The sequence below is a fragment of the Carcharhinus amblyrhynchos genome, chromosome 26, assembly GCF_965287045.1.
Source record: "Carcharhinus amblyrhynchos chromosome 26, sCarAmb.v2.hapA, whole genome shotgun sequence".
Classification (NCBI taxonomy): Eukaryota; Metazoa; Chordata; class Chondrichthyes; order Carcharhiniformes; family Carcharhinidae; genus Carcharhinus; species Carcharhinus amblyrhynchos.
The window spans coordinates 18243607-18259638 of NC_137349.1; the positions used below are offsets into that span (position 1 = coordinate 18243607).

General features: G+C 40.7%; 1 protein-coding gene across 2 annotated transcripts in view; it reads right to left on the reverse strand.

Moving 5' to 3' along the window:
- The window catches only part of LOC145358561 (alpha/beta hydrolase domain-containing protein 17B-like), a 63922-nt gene that overhangs the window by 32896 nt on the left and 14994 nt on the right, over positions 1-16032 (reverse strand). Inside the window, exons 2-3 of one of the 2 annotated variants that reach the window (XM_080212719.1) lie at positions 4899-5093; positions 1494-1970 (exon numbers count right to left, since the gene is read on the reverse strand). In XM_080212719.1, the coding sequence (XP_080068845.1) occupies positions 1919-1970; positions 4899-5093 (247 nt within the window). In that variant the 3' untranslated portion in view covers positions 1494-1918. Of the gene's footprint in view, positions 1-1493; positions 1971-4898; positions 5094-16032 lie in introns of those variants that run through there. The other variant, XM_080212718.1, reaches the window with a different exon arrangement.

Consider the following 16032-nt stretch of genomic DNA (forward strand, 5'->3'; position numbering starts at 1 on the left):
AGCAAAAGGCCAGAATCAGAGTTACACACAGACCTTGGTGGATTGAGAGATAATGAACAGGCAAGGCCATGGGGAGATTTGGAAATAAAGATGAGAATTTTAAATTTGAGGCTGGACCAGGAGCCAATGTAGGTCAGCAAGCACAGGGAGAAGAAAATTACAGAACAGATAAAACACCCAACTATTAAAAACAAATTTTATTTTTCTAACTAACAATATCAAGTGAGAAGAAAAACAAAAATCATTCACAGTATGATATCTGAATGGAATGTTAAACAAGAGTTCTGGGCCAGAACTGAAAAAGCAGCTATTAATCTGGAAGAATGAAACTTTACCGCACCGGAGCTGGAAAGGAATAAATGAAGCCATTAAAAATGACACCACTAACATAACAACTGAGTCATCATATTATGCAGCACTGGTAACAGTGTCCCTAGTAGCTGGATGGAAAATTGGATTTGTAATCTTTTTGATATCAGATATCTGGAATGCGCAGATCAGTGAAACAGTGAGATCCTGGCAGCAGGGACAACAAATTTGTCATATTTAAGATTGGAAAATGTTCTCAAAATTAAAATAAGCCTTTTGGTTAAATAACTTGTTTGACAGTTCAGAATCAACAGGTGGGAGGGGAAAACAGTGTTGCCTAAGCCCTCGACTGCTGTTGCTGTTTTACTTGCTTTGTTGCATGGGGGCTGGTGAGAGAAACACCTCGGAGAGTTTTTTGAGCTAGGTCCAGCAAAATGACCATATTTACAAGGAACGCATTAATGATTCAGCAGTGGCCAGCGCACAGTGAAACTCTCCCAATTAAGTGCTTGCAATCAGAAAAAAAGTGCTTAAATTATCAACTGATCCAAAATTAAGTACCACGTAAAGAGCTTTAAGGCCCAAGTGTTTCCGATTCCAACTCTTGCGTGTGATTATCAGTTGTTAGCTTATATGGTGTCCTTGTGCTGTTTAATGTACAGATACGTGCAGTCAGATGTCCAGGCACCTAGTTTCACAGCCAAATTCAATAGTTACTAAATTGAATGTTTTAACTAAAAGCTCAGCATAATGACATCATGCACTTTCATGGGAAGATTGCAGAATGGCAGTGTAACAATAGTAATCAAATAATTGGAGTTAGTTTGCAAGAAGGCAAACAACTGCCATCTGGAAATCTCCAAACACACTTGTCCTTTGAGATATAGCAACACTTTGCAAAAGCGAATCAACACCTTTGTTAGAAATATTGGATTTACACTTCATTAGGATTCATAATTGCTACACAACAGAATAACTTATTGATTCAACCCCAATTGAACTATAAGATTAGGTTGGATTGCAGCTACCCTATCAATGCCATATTACAGCAAACACTATATGCACAGCACCATAACTGAACGAGTGGTAAAGAAGTCCACTCACTACCCAGTGTACTAGTTTAGGTGAGACCTCCCAGCTCAGTGTGTGGCCTGCTTCCCCCATTGAATACATGTTCACTTTTGTTGCAAATACCAAGAAGTAATAACAATGGACATGCTCACCAATTTGCAATAGAGTATTATGAAATGAATACATTGTCGTGAATCACAAACAAGTCAAATTGGTTCCACAGAAAAAAAAAAATCATGGTTTTAAAATGCAAGACTGCTTCTCTGACATACAGACCCGAATGAGCAGAAATTTCCTCCAGTTAAAAATTGGGAAGACAAAAGACATTGTCTTGGTCAAAAACAGAAGATGCTGGAAAATCTCAGCAAGTCTGACAGCATCTGTGGACAGAATAAGCCCAACATTTCAAACCTGGATAATCCTTTGTCAGAACTTTGGCTCCATTCTCTCTCCACAGATGCTGTCAGAAATGAGGAGATATTCCAGCGTTTTCTGTTTTTGTTTCAGATTCCAGTGTCCACAGCATTTTCCTTTTGTCTTAGGTCTCCACGCCAAACTTTATTCCCGAGCCACAATCTCCATTCCTCTCCCTGGCAAACATCAGAGACCAAGACAGATTGTTCACAACTTTGGTGTCCTATCTACGCCAGGATGAGATTCTGACCACATAATTAACAATACTACTTATTTCCATCTCTGCAACATCACCCACCTTCACGCCTGCATCAGCTCATATGCTGCTGAAACACTCATTCAGGCACTGGATGTTACCTTTAGACTCAACTAATCCAATGCTTAACCAAAATTCTGCTGCTGGTGTTCTTACTCACACCAGGGGCCAACATGCTGGTGCAATGGTTAGCACTGCTGCCTCTCAGTGTCAGGGACGTGGTTCGTTGCCAGCCTTGGGTAACTGTGTGGAGAGTTTATACATTCTCCTTGTGTCTACATGGGTTTCCTCCAGGTGTTCCGGTTTCCTCCCACACTCCAAAGATATGCAGATTGGGTGGATTGGCCATGCTAAATTGCCTCTTCTGCTCTCAACATGTGTAGGTGAGGGGGATTAGCGAGGTAAATACTTAGGATTACAGGAAACAGGTCTGGGTGGGATTGCCCATTAAAGTCAGGGGATTATGGAGGGATTGCGGGGCTAGGACCTGGGTGGGATTGTGGCTGATGCAGACTCGATGGACCGAATGACTCCCTTCTGCACTGTAGAGATTCTATGAAGTCCCATTCACTTATCACCATTGTAATCACTGCCCTACATTGGCTGCCAGTCAAGTAATACCTTGATTTTAAAATTCTCGTCTTTGTTTACAAATCCCTCGATGTTCCACCTTAACTCTGTAACCCTTTCAGCCCCACAAATCTCCAAGATATCGCTGCTCATCTAATTTGGACCTTTTTAATACTTTCAATTTTAATTGCTCTGTCATTGAGGGCTATTGCATTCAGTTGCCCAGGCTCTAAGCTCTGGAATTTCCTCCTTAAACCTCCCTGGTTCTCTACCTTGCTTTCCTTTTTTTTACTAATCCTTTAAAATCTAATGACCAGGCTTTGGGCATCTGAACTGAGTTTGCCTTGTGTTAGTATGCTCCTGTGGAGCATCTTGGGCTGTTTTATTACATTAAAACTGCTATATAAGTTGTTAGATACTAGTCTGCCTAAGCACTTGTATGAATATCAAGCAAACACATGACAAGCTGATACAGAAGATAGGCTTACTCCTCTCTCACGAGCATATCTAAATCTCAAATCACCACAAAAGGAGTGACAGGAAGGGCAAGATGATTTTAAAAAAATCATCAATTCCAATTTCCAAGACAAGACTGAGACTACTCTTGCGTCTTTGCCTTTGTCTCCAGTCAATGTGTGTGGTTTATCCATTCTGAGTTAATTATGAAACTCACATAACATACAGGCTTAAAACAGAAGACAGAAAAAGAGTCTCTCTCCTTCTGACAATGAGCTGTAAGGTTAGCAACCAGCAGCAGAAGATTCATGTATGTGAAATACCTGAGCTAGCTCAACTTTAAAGTAGCTCAGCTGGATAAATGAACCAACATTTATGGAATTATTAACTTGTGTTCACTATCAAGGAGCTGTGTAAAAATTTGAACATTATCACAGAACTAAATACTGCTCATTTATGCAAGTTAATTAAACCAAATGGCAGTTCGAAGACGTGCTTGAATTGAGAGCATTTTCAATTTGACATGAGGAGGGTAACCCAAATGGTGGCATTTGCAGTACATCAATAGTTAGTTAGCTTATGGACAAAAGGTCTTGTGCTACAATCCTGGGAAAGCAGCACTGTGAATCAAAGGACGTGGAGCATGCGAATGATACTGAACATGAGAAAATATCTAGCACAAATTCCCAAAATTGTGATAACAGTACTTTTACTTAAGTTCACGTCGTGGTCGAAGGTTTACCAGGTTGATTCCTGGGATGGCAGGGTTAACGTATGAGAAGAGATCGACTAGGTTAGGATTGTTTTCGCTGGAGTTCAGATGAATGAGGGGGGGGATCTCAGAGACTTATAAAATTCTAATACGACCTGACAGGGTAGATGCAGGGAGGATGTTCCCAATGGTGGGGGAGTCCAGAACCAGGGGTCACAGTCTGAGGATTCAGGGTAAACCATTTAGGATGGAAGTGAGGAGACATTTCCTCACCCAAAGAGTGGCAAGCCTGTGGAATAAGTAGTAGTTGATGCCAAAACATTGAATGTATTCAAAAGGCAGCTGGATAAAGCACTTGGGGCAAATGGGATCCAAGGCTAAGGGGAAAAAGCAGGATTAAGCTATTGAGTTGGATGATCAATGATCGTAAAAAATGTTGCAGCAGGCTCGAAGGGCTAAATGGCCTCCTCCTATCTTTCATGTTTTTGTTACTTATGCAAGCACCATTACAGATTTAAGTAATAACACAAAAGTGGCATCCTTTGAATGAAATGCAAAACTAACTTCTGATGAGCCTGATCAGATGGATATCAAAGATTCCATGATCCTACTCAAGAGAAGATCAGGGAGCCACCTCAGCACTCTAAACATTTCTCAAAAAGCTCTACCAGAAGGAGCTGCAAATTGGTTTGCTTTGTTTGCCCATGTAACAACATTGCCTAAGTTTCATGAGGTAATTCTTTAGCTGAAGAAATCTTTGGGATATCCTGAAGATCACCAGGTCTCCACTAGAAAGGCCATCAACCTGAAACATTAACTCTTTCTATCCCTGATGCTGCGTGATCTGCTGACTATTTTCAATGTTTTCTGTTCTTATTCCAAATTTCCAGCATCTGCAGTATTTTGCTTTTGTACAGATATTTCAACACTATCACTTGTGGGACTATACAGTTACAGTTCGTTTTCTGCAGTCCCCATCTATGTCAAACACATAATGAACCTTAAAGCCTACAAAGCAAGGAGCAAAATATGCAAGTTACAGTAAGATGAGAAATTGCAACATGAGTAAAGAATGCATTCAATGGTTAGTGAAACATCTGATAAATATACCTGGTCCTCAATGCCTGCCATGCAGCATCAATGTCGGCATACAGGTTCTTCTCCGAAGGTTTTCCATTGCTGACTCCATACCCTGAGTAGTCATAGGAAAAGATGTTACAGTTGATTCTGGTGCCCAGTCCGATGTAGAAGCTGCTCATCTGACCCAAATCCACTGCATTCCCATGGGAAAAGAGAAGGGTGAACCTGAAAACAAAAAACACATTTACAAATTGATCAAGTCAATTTATTGATGCCATCACTGAGGTAAGGAAATTAAAAAGCAAATGTTACTACAGTGCACTGGACCTGTTGAATAAATAAAAATATTGAAAGAAACCTTATTCAAAATGGTAAAAGCTTCCAAAAATGGATTTTTGACACAGAATTATACTTAGACATTAAAAACCATAAATAGTTAGTTTAGAGTATTTTACACCACTAGGTAAGAGTAGTCAACCCTGCAGAACTCAGGAAAGAAAAAGGAGGTATTAAAAATATTATTTACAAATTGAAATTCAGCAAAGGCCGTTCGATTGCTGGTCAAGAATCATCCAACTGGGCTCTGAAAAGTCTTTTTACTTTCCAATTGATATGGGAAGGCTTTGCACCCAGAGAATGGGCTTATTAGGGGGCCACATATTAGGGGCAGTTAGTACAAGGACATCTTGTGGTTGAACTTTCAAGAATACAGCCTGCTACACATTAGGACTGGATCAACATGATAAAGTGAATGGGCAGTAATGTAACTATACCATGGAGCGCATCAATTCACGAAGATTTAGATCCACATAACTCAATGAAAGTCCACCCAATTAACAAGATTCCATTTTGTAGCTACCAGGTTTAATCACGTATTTGTACAAGGCAGTAAAGCTTCAAGTTGACAGCTGGCCAGTGATTGCAGGGATACACTCATACTTTTCCCCAAAAAAGTGCAACAGATAGAAATTTACAGTTTGCTACTCCAAAGAATGCAGTATTTTTATTGCAAAGCCACACAAGCTGTGCAGCATAATCAAGAGGTCTTTATAGCGAATTTAGTCTCAATCTTCAAGTCACGTGGGGCAGCACCATGGCTAGCACTGCTGCTTCACAGCACGAGGGACCTGGGTTCAATTCCTGGCTTGGGTCACTGTCTGTGTGGAGTCTACATATTCTCCCCATTCTGTGTGGGTTTCCTCCGAGTGCTCCAGCTTCCCCTCAATTCAAAAAGACATCCTGTTTCTGTGCATTCTCCCTCCTTGTACCCAAACAGGCACCGAGTATGGCGCCTAGGTGATTTTCACAGTAACTTCATTGCAGTGTTAATGTAAGCCTACTTGTGACACTGATAAATAAACTTTAAACAATATAGTTTATAGATGCTGATGCCGTACTGTAACTGACATTCGTGGAGCCACTACAAATGTTAGCTGCCAAATGGATCATATCATCTTTTCTAGTTCTTTGTATTCTTATGTTTAAATGGTCAACTATGTTTCAGTTTTTGAGTCTTTCAGTCAACGTGTACATCAGGTGCCTGAATGAGTCACCTGAAATGGAATAGCAAATTCAGAAAAATATACAAGTCTTCAAGTAAATTTGTGACATTTAGATTCAGAGCTAATCTCTAAAATTTAACAGACAACGAACAGATAACAGACAAAGTGCCAGAATGACTTGTGGACACGTACAGTAAGGATATATGTTACAGCACCAACTTGTTTGCAGAATCCTTTCAACGTAGTTTAAATCTCTCAAAGATGTTCTGCAGAATCTTTACCAAACCATATGGAGAGGTATCAGGACAGGTGACCAAAAGATTGGTCAAGATGATCAGAAGTAGTGCAATGGCTTTAACTGCACGTTAAAGAAACACAGACCATAGGGTGGGAATTCCAGAACACAGCTTGGGCAGCTGAAGGCATGGCTGCTAATGGTGAAGTATTTGAAATTGGGAATACTGAAGAGGTCAAATTAAAGTGAAACAGAGGTGTCAAAAGTTAACAGGGCTGGAGGAGGTTAAAAAGATGAAGGGAGAGGCCATGCAGGAATCTGAAAATAAAGGGCTAATTTTAAAATCAAGATAATGCCAACCAGGAAGCCAACATAAGTGAACGAGCACAGGGGTTACTTATGTCTGGGATTGTGTGCAAGTCAGCATACGGGCAGCAGTTTTTGATTATGTTTAAGCAGAGTGCATGGTCCAGGAGAACACTGGAATAAATCGAGTCTAGGGGCAACAAAGGCATTGACAATGGGTTCAGCAGCAGACCTGATTCAGGGCAGAGACAGATGAATTTACAGACGTGGACAAAAGAAGGTTTTATGATCAAGAGGAAGAGATGTCTACACTCTCCAGGAGAAATTTCTTCAAAGCATTGTGAATCTTTGGACATCTTTATCCCAAGGGGTTGTGGATGCACCATCATGGAACATACTTAAGATTGAGACAAGCAGACTTTTAGTCTCAAAGGATCAAAGGGTGTAGACAGTGGGGTAGAAATTGGAAATCAGTCACCATTGTACTGAATGACAAGAGTAGGCTTGAGGGCCCACATGGTTCTCTTCTGCTCCTATTTATGTTTATGTTCTTCCCCCTTTAAGACAATGCTTAAAACCTTTTTGACCAAGCTTCTAGTCATTGATCTAATAGCGCCTTGTGACCAGGTGTCATACTTTATTTTATATCCTGTGGAGCTCCTTAGAACATTTCATTTTCTTTAAGATGCTATATAAATATAAAATCGCTGTTGTGGTACAGACTGAAACAATGGCTTTAGTCTAGACAATATAAACTTGAAGGAAATTTCTGCTCATTCAGCACCTGATTCTGGACAAGTAACAGGCCAAATCAGAGACAGATGACCAAAAGCTTGGCCAAGGGGATCAGAAGTGGTGCAATGGCTTTAAGAAGCTTTGAAAGAGGCTGTAACAAGGTAGGGTTGGCCATCATGTGTATTTGCAGGGGACCTGGTATTACAATCTTGAATGATGTCTTTGAGACACAGGACATAGATGAGAAATAGCAATAGAAGAGATTCCAATTCTAGATGCTTGGGGACTCCAAAGCAATGATGCTAGAACAGGAAGACAAATCGCTGCAGGTGATACTGTGATTACAACTGGTACAGAGTGCATACAAGGGCATGCCAGCAGCAGCATCAGACACAGCTAAAAGAGTCAACCTGGTGCAGCTATAGAAATATAGGACGCAGAACATAGAAAAACTACAGCACAAACAGGACCTTCAGCCCACAAGTTGCGCCGATCACATTGCTACCTACTAGACTTACCTCTAACCCTCAAAGGCAATGGGCCCTATAATGCAGACTACTTGCCTGCCAAACAGCGAAAGCAGCACAAGAGCCATGTGATCTCAACCAAAAGACCAGATTTCTCTGCAGTCCAGCCACATCCGATCATGAATGATGGTGGACAATTAAACTAACTGGAGGAGGTGGCTCCACAAGTATTCCCATCCTCAATGTAAAGAACAAAACTAAAGCATTTGCAGCCACCTTGTGCCAGAAATGCCTAGTGGATGGTCCATTTTGCCTTCCACTGGCATCCCCAGCACCACAGATACCAAGCTCCAGCTAATTCAGTTCACTCCATAGGAAATCAAGTATTGGCGGAAGGCACTGGATACTGCAAAGACAATGGGCCCTGACAACATTCTAGCAAAGGTACAGAGGACTTGCAGTCCAGAACTGGCTGCGTCCTAGCCAAGCTGTTCTGGTACTTCTACAACACTGGCATCTACCTGGAAATGTGGAAAATTGCCCAGGTATGTCTTGTATACAAAAGCATGACAAATTTAACTCAGCCAACTTCCACCCCAACAGTCTACATTATTGGCAAAGTCATGGAAAATGTCATTGACAGTGCTATCAAGGGTACTTGCTTAGTAATAATATGCTCACTGACACTCAATTTGGGTTCCACCACGGCCATTCAGCTCCTGGCCTCAGTTAAACCTCGATCCAAAGATAGATGAAAGAGCTGAACTCCAAAGTTGAGGTGAGTGTGTATATCCTTGACATCAAGGCAGCATCTGACAGTCTCAGGAGGCCTAGCAAAATTTCAGTCAATGGGAATCGCAGGGAAAACTCTCCACTGTTAGGAGTCATGCCTGGTACAAAGGAACATGGTTGTGGTTATCCGTGGTCAATAATCTCAGTCTTAGGACTTCACTGCAGGAGTTCCCCAGGGTGGTATCCTGCTGCATCATCAATTACCTTTCCTCAAGCAAAAGGCCAGAAACGGGAACATTCACTGATAATTGCACAATGTTCAGCATCATTTCAGCATTCAAAGAATTGTAGGTTAGATTGATTGGCCATGGTAAATTGCCCCTTAGTGTTAAGGGGACTAGCAGGGTAAAAACGTGGGGTTACAGGTCTGGGTGGGATTGTGGTCAGTGCAGCCTCGATGGGCCAAATGGCCTCCTTCTGCTTCACATCTCCTTCTGTTTCAAACTCCTCAGATACTAAAGCAGTCCATGTCCATATGCAACAAAACCCAGACAATATTCAGGCTTGGGCTGACGTGATAAGTACTGTTCATGCCGTACAAGTGTCAGGCAATTACTTTCAACAAGAGAATCTAACCATCGCCCTTAACGTTCAATGACATTACTTTTGCTGAATCCTCCTGTCAACATTGAGTTTACACCACTGCTCTTAATATTAAAGCAGCATTTGACAGTTTCAGGAGACCGAGCAAAATTTTAATCACTGGTAATCAGGGAAAAACGCTAGTCATGTCTAGTGCAAAGGAAGATGGTTGTGGTTGTTTGTGGTCAATAATCTCAGTCCCAGGATATCACTGCAGGAGCTCCTCAGGGTAACATCCTGAACCCAACCATCTTCAACTGCTTCATCAGTTACGAGACATATAAATATTATGGTTACAAAAGCAGATCAGAAGCTGGGAATTGTGCACACTAACTCACCCCCTAGCTTCCCAAAGCCTGTCAACCCTCTACAAAACACAAGTCGGGATTATGATGGAATACTCTCCATTTGCCTGGAACAGCGTAGCTCCAGTAACATTCAAGACGCTGCTCATCACCAGAACAAAGCAGCTCACTTGATCGGCACCCCACACACAGAAACTGGAAGAGTAGGCCATTGGGCCCTTCGAGCCTGTTCCGCCTTGGTCATCGAATTCAATATCTTGATCTCCCCCATACATCCTCTTGAACATTCACTCCCTCCACCACTGTCGTAGATTGGCAGCAGTGTGTACCATCTACAAAATGTCTAAAGCTCCTCTTGCTGCTTGTTCCACACACAGAGCCTCTACCACCATGAATTTCAGTGGTTCCAGAAGGCAGCTCACTACCATCTTCTCAAGAGCAATTAAAAATAGGTAGAAAGTGCTGGCCAAGTCAGCAGCATCTACATCCTATTAAGGTTTTTTAAGAAATATAAGAATGGAACCAAGCAAGGGCAGTCCAATTCAGGTGGATGACACAAAAGGGTGGTATGGCCAACCTTGTCAAAGGCTGAAGGCAGATCAAGAAGGACGATGAGATAAATTCTCAGTTGCCCTCACACAGAATGTGACTTTGACGAGGGTATTCCACTGCCATGGCAGGAGCAGAACCTTACCGAAGGCATTCAAGCAGATTTGTTGGAAAGAATAGCAAAGGAGAGGAAACAACATATTAAGAGATTAGAGAAGAAATGGAGCTTGGAGATTGGCAGCAATTTGCAAGGACAGAGATGATCAAAGCTATGTTTTTTGACTAGACACGTGGTGATGGCAGGTTTGAAGGAGTGAGGGACAGCATTGCAGGACCCTGGCTTAGCAATATTAGTTAACATGGGGTCAAAATTTCCCTGACAGCCCCGTGAGCAACCTGGAGGAAAAAAATCATTGGGGCATTTTCTTCCCCAGTGGAATCACAACAAGGAGCAGGACTACAACATTCCTGGGATGTAAAGTCTCCCTGCTACAAGCATATTCTAATTGGTACATGACAACTAGAGCAGCTTCTGAAGCCCAGAGGATTAAGTGTATTGCAGGCACTATTATTAATCTATTTGCAGGATCATTTGTATGCCTGACAACTGATGGCAAGAACTGGGGCAGAGTGATTGAAAGGGGGTCACCTTACGAAACAGCCCGAGTTTGTCATTTCAGATGCGGCCACCCTATAGTACACGATAGTAATGCCACAATGACGATGAAAAATAAAACGCACGAATAAAATTTGAGAGATTTTTAGGTGATGGTTTGTGATTCTCAATTCCTTATTATTCAACACCAGGTTCAGGATGAGTGTCCCAAAAATGAAATCCGTTGGAACTGTTGGCAAGGTTCCAAATCAATAATACAGGTGCTAGAGAAGGAAGTGCTTTATTGGATTATTCTAATTCTTGTATTTCCAAAGTTACCATGTAGCGAAGTCTGACTGTACATTGTACTTTCAGTATACTCTTAATAAAATTAACACCCCCACCCAAATATGACAGGAATGAAAAACTCAGCTTTTTAAAAATATTTTAACTGCAGGACGCCCCAACACAGACAGCTCCAGGCTTTCATTTCCATTTTTAACCACAAGTCAACTTCCTGCACAGGAATAACACAAGAACATAAGAATTAGGAAAAAGGAATTCAGCCTGCTCCGCCATTCAATATGATCATGGCTGATCTCATCTTGGCTTCAACTGCACTTTCCAGCCCATTCTCCATAACCTTTCGGCCCATTACGCAATAAAAGTCTGTCTCTTTTCAAATTTGCACAAGTGTCCCAGTATCCACCATACTCTGGGACAGTGAATTTCACAGATTCACAACCCTTTGACAGAAGTACTTTCTCATCCGTTTTAAATCTACTTCTCATCCCAAAACTATGACCTCTTGTTCTAGACTGCTCTTCCTTACTTTAGCACTCTATTCCTTTAGTTATAAATACCAAAGTTTGATTTGCTTTCCTTATTACCTGCATACCAGTTTTCTGCGACTCATGAACGAGGACCCACAGCTCCCTCTCCATTTTAGATAATAAGTTGCCTTTCCATTTTTCTGACTAAAATGTATAATATATATCTATGTTAAACTGTGTATCTATGACATTTTGGCCCACTGTTAGAAGTCATGCCTAGCACAAAGAAAGATGGTTGTGGTTGTTTATGGTCAATAATTTCAGTCCCAGGGTAACTCTGCAGGAGTTCCTCAGGGTAATATCCTGAGCCTTCAGCTGCTTCATCAATTACTTTTTCTGGACCAGACAAAAATATCATGGTTACCAAAGTAGATCAGGAGCTGGGAACTATGCAGACTGTAACTCACTTCCTAGCTTCCCAAAGCCTGCCCACCCCCACAAGCCTTTTAACTGTTTGCTGACAGTCTGTAAAGTGTACTATTTACATCACTGCTTGCCAAGGTCATTAAAGAATAAGTTTTTTTTGGTAGATTTGGGTATTTGATGTTAATTTTGTATTCACATCAGATTGTCAGAGCGAATAAATAACCACAATACTGTTTGCAATATCTTTGAATTCCTATTATTAAATACTTATACCAAACATGTTTTTAGACCAATAGTACTTGTAACATACAGACTGAGTTTCACTTAAACATGCAACAGAAAAATCTGGCCCAGCTCAGGTTTGTTTTGCATTTTAAGAATGAAACTTGATCAACTATTCAAAGTAAAACTGGATCACAAATCTAACCAGCGTGATACTCTTGATGCACCACATACAGTTTGTGCGTAGTATGAAAGTAAAATACTGCAGATGCTGGATAATCTCAGCAGGTCTGACAGCATCTGTGGAGAGAGAATACAGCCAATGTTTCAAGTCCTGATGACCCTTCGCTAGCTCTGATTATGCTGTCAGACCTGCTCAGAACATCCAGCACTTGGTTTTTGTACAGTTTGTACATGGTTGTCTCAGTAAAAAATACTTTCCTACTGATTACTCTTGCGAGAATGCTACTAATTAACCCAAGTAAACACTTATGATTTAATTAACCATCAACCTATTGATTTACCTACCTAGTTCCCATTGTGCCTAGGTTTCAATGTAGGTCAGCTTTAGAAAGCAGCAAGAGTCCACAATTTCCCATCCTGACCCTAAATATGCCCTAATTCTGAAAGAAGAGTGGTAGCCAGGCAAGTGGAAACCTCACTGCAGCAGATCTAAGCTTGGCTGACAATTCATCCCAACATAAGCCAGAATCAAACTGCAGCCTCAATTTTATCTTTGCCACAAGTAATCCTTTTCCTCACCTGCACATGCAGGTACCTCACCTTTTCACTAGGTGACGTTCCTCCCTGGCTCTGGAAGGTGTACTCTAACTGATTATTAGGCCTAACGAGTTATATAGACCAACACTGCAATTCACATATGCTTTACTTGCTAATGCCCCTAGAAATACATCAAAAAAATGCATGGTGTGAAAGATGTAGCTCTTAAAAATAACAGCTCCAGAGACAGTGTTCAGAAGGGGTTGAGAAGAAAGATCCTCGACCTGAAACATTAACTTTCTCCATAGGATTTCCAGCATCCACAGTATTTTGATTTTGAACAGGAGGGTACATTCATATGTTCAAGGTTCAAAAAGAGTCCTAATGCATTAAAAAATGTATATGCTTCATAATTAAAACAGAAGGTGCTAGAAAAACTCAGCAGGTCTGGCAGCGTCTGTGGAGAGGGAAACGGAGTTCATGTCGAGTCTGTATACTGTTTTCTCTCTCCTTGGATACTGCCAGACCCTGCTGAGTTTTCCATCATTTCCTGTTTATTTCAGAGTCCCAGCATCCAGAGTCTTTTGCTTTTATTTTTGTGCTTCATGCTAGTTTGGGGTTACACAGACAGCTATTTAATTATTCTAGTAAACACAATAGATTATAATGCACAGAAATAAGTCATCTTTGCTAATTTTGGTTGGAGCTCTATTTGTGGAGTTAGTTCAATACATTCAAAAGGCTCTTTGAAAATTACAGTAATAAAGACTATTGCTACAAACTATTGATCAAGTTATACACTACGGGAATGAATTCATTGAGGTGCATATCATGGAGCCTTAAATACATGCATGTAAAATTTACAGACGCCTGGTATAAATGGATATTGGTGTTTTGATTTCGGGTCTGGCCTCCAGTGAGGTAGTAACACCAACATCAGGCCTTTTCAAACTTTCCGCCACAACATACAAACAGGACAAATAAGCAAATAAGTAGCATGACCAAAAGCAGCAGTGGGATTTGAGGTTGGATTATTGAAGTTCAACAACCATGCGTGGCCCAGGACCATCACTGACAAATGTAGTCACCTAGCATTTCATTCCTCCTGATTCTCAATCATTGAGCCCCTTTCCAAGGTGACGTTTTTCATTTGCACTTGTAATAACTCAGGTTTGACATCCAAGTTTTAGCTTTTCTTTTCATCTCATTCAACAGTATGTAGTGTTATGTTCATGTTGTCTTCCATGGGAAGTGGGAGTGGAGAGAGAGCTGAGAAACAGGTGAACAGAGGCAGATGTATGTGAGAAGATAAAGAAGCCACAATTTGAATCGGCAACGGTCCAGGCTGACAGGCTGATGTTCAATTGTATCAAACACATTGTCAGATCCAAGGAGAAACAACATCCATCAGATCTTATTTGAGGAATTCATGAAAGGATACAAAATCAGGCTTGTTAAAATTAATTTTAATATTTTTTTCCAAGTCCGCAGAAAAGCAATATGCCAGGATATTCTGGAGTACAGTAACAACTTTAAAAAGGAAGCCCTTAAAAGTCCTACTATAAAATCTGATGCACCAACATACATTCACACAACCTGAAAGTTTAGGGGCGTGACCTTGCCACTGATTGTCATTATTTATTATTCTTCATAAAAGTTACAGATACAACACATGTACGTGCTAATGATAGCTGCACCTTGTTTTACAAACTCCAAACGGATTGGCATTTTAGATTTTCAGCTGAAATGTGCAAGCTGTTATAATTCAAGTCAGAAACTCTAAAGTATTTTATGAAGTCCGCCTGGATAAATTTTGCAACCTGAATTTGGCAAGGATGATCAGATATTTCATCAGGTATGATTCAACTGATCCACTAGAGAGCTATTAAACAGTTTATTTCAGAATACAGTTAACATATAGCAATAATTTTTACCGATTACAAACAAGAAAAACAAATAACCATGATATTGTGTAAACCTTAACTATATGAAAAGTTCCAACCCAACAAACCTCCTTAAAACATACATCTGCCACAGGTTTAACACAGAAAATAAGGATGCTCATGTAATGCTGGAACTTAGGTTGGAGAATTGAAATTCTAACTTCCCAGCCTTACAACATCCAGCAGATCTCGAGATAGAAATAATGCAACTGCTGGCCACTGGCTTTTCCCAGCAAACCACTTCAAAAGACAAAGACATGTTAGTTACTAGCTAGCAAACCACCAGTAACAGAATTTTCAATCTGGGAAGGCAAGGCCACCTGCTTCCAGCTAGCCAGCAGAATTTATAATACCAGGAAGAGAAACACAAATACTGCTTTGCAGTCTGAAGTCCAAACAACTAACTAAAACACCTGCTGTACCTGACTGTCATCATTCTTTCTCCAACAATTCAGGGCCATGAAAATCTTAGGAAATATGAGGCTCAGAATAAAAATAAAACCTCATTCAAATCATTTAAGCAGCAATAAAAGGACTGCTAAGTAAACAGTTCAGGGCCGACTCATAACTGCAGAAAACACGATTAAAAATATATTTCTTAAAGGCACATCAGCATCACAAAGCACACCACTACTTAAAGTTGTAGTACAGACTTAAAATTCCACCTGTGTATGAATCACTCTTTGCAAGTGTTTCAGAGAGAGAAGCAAGAGGGAGGGGGAGAGAGAGACAGGGCAAGTCAGGTAAGAAAGCAAAAATTTACATTTATATAATCACCTTTATCCTAGAAAAATAACCCAAGTCGGTTCACAGAGATGTAAACAAATATGGATCTCAAGCCAAAGGAGGTGGTATTAGGAGGATAACCAAACATTTGTGCAAAGGTGGGTTTAAAGAGGGTCTTAATGAAATGAATATGTATGCCCAGCTTTATTCTGTGCATATACAATACACTGCCGCATCAGAAGAGTATGTCATTAATTTTCACTGATGAAGTATTTCAAAATGTGTG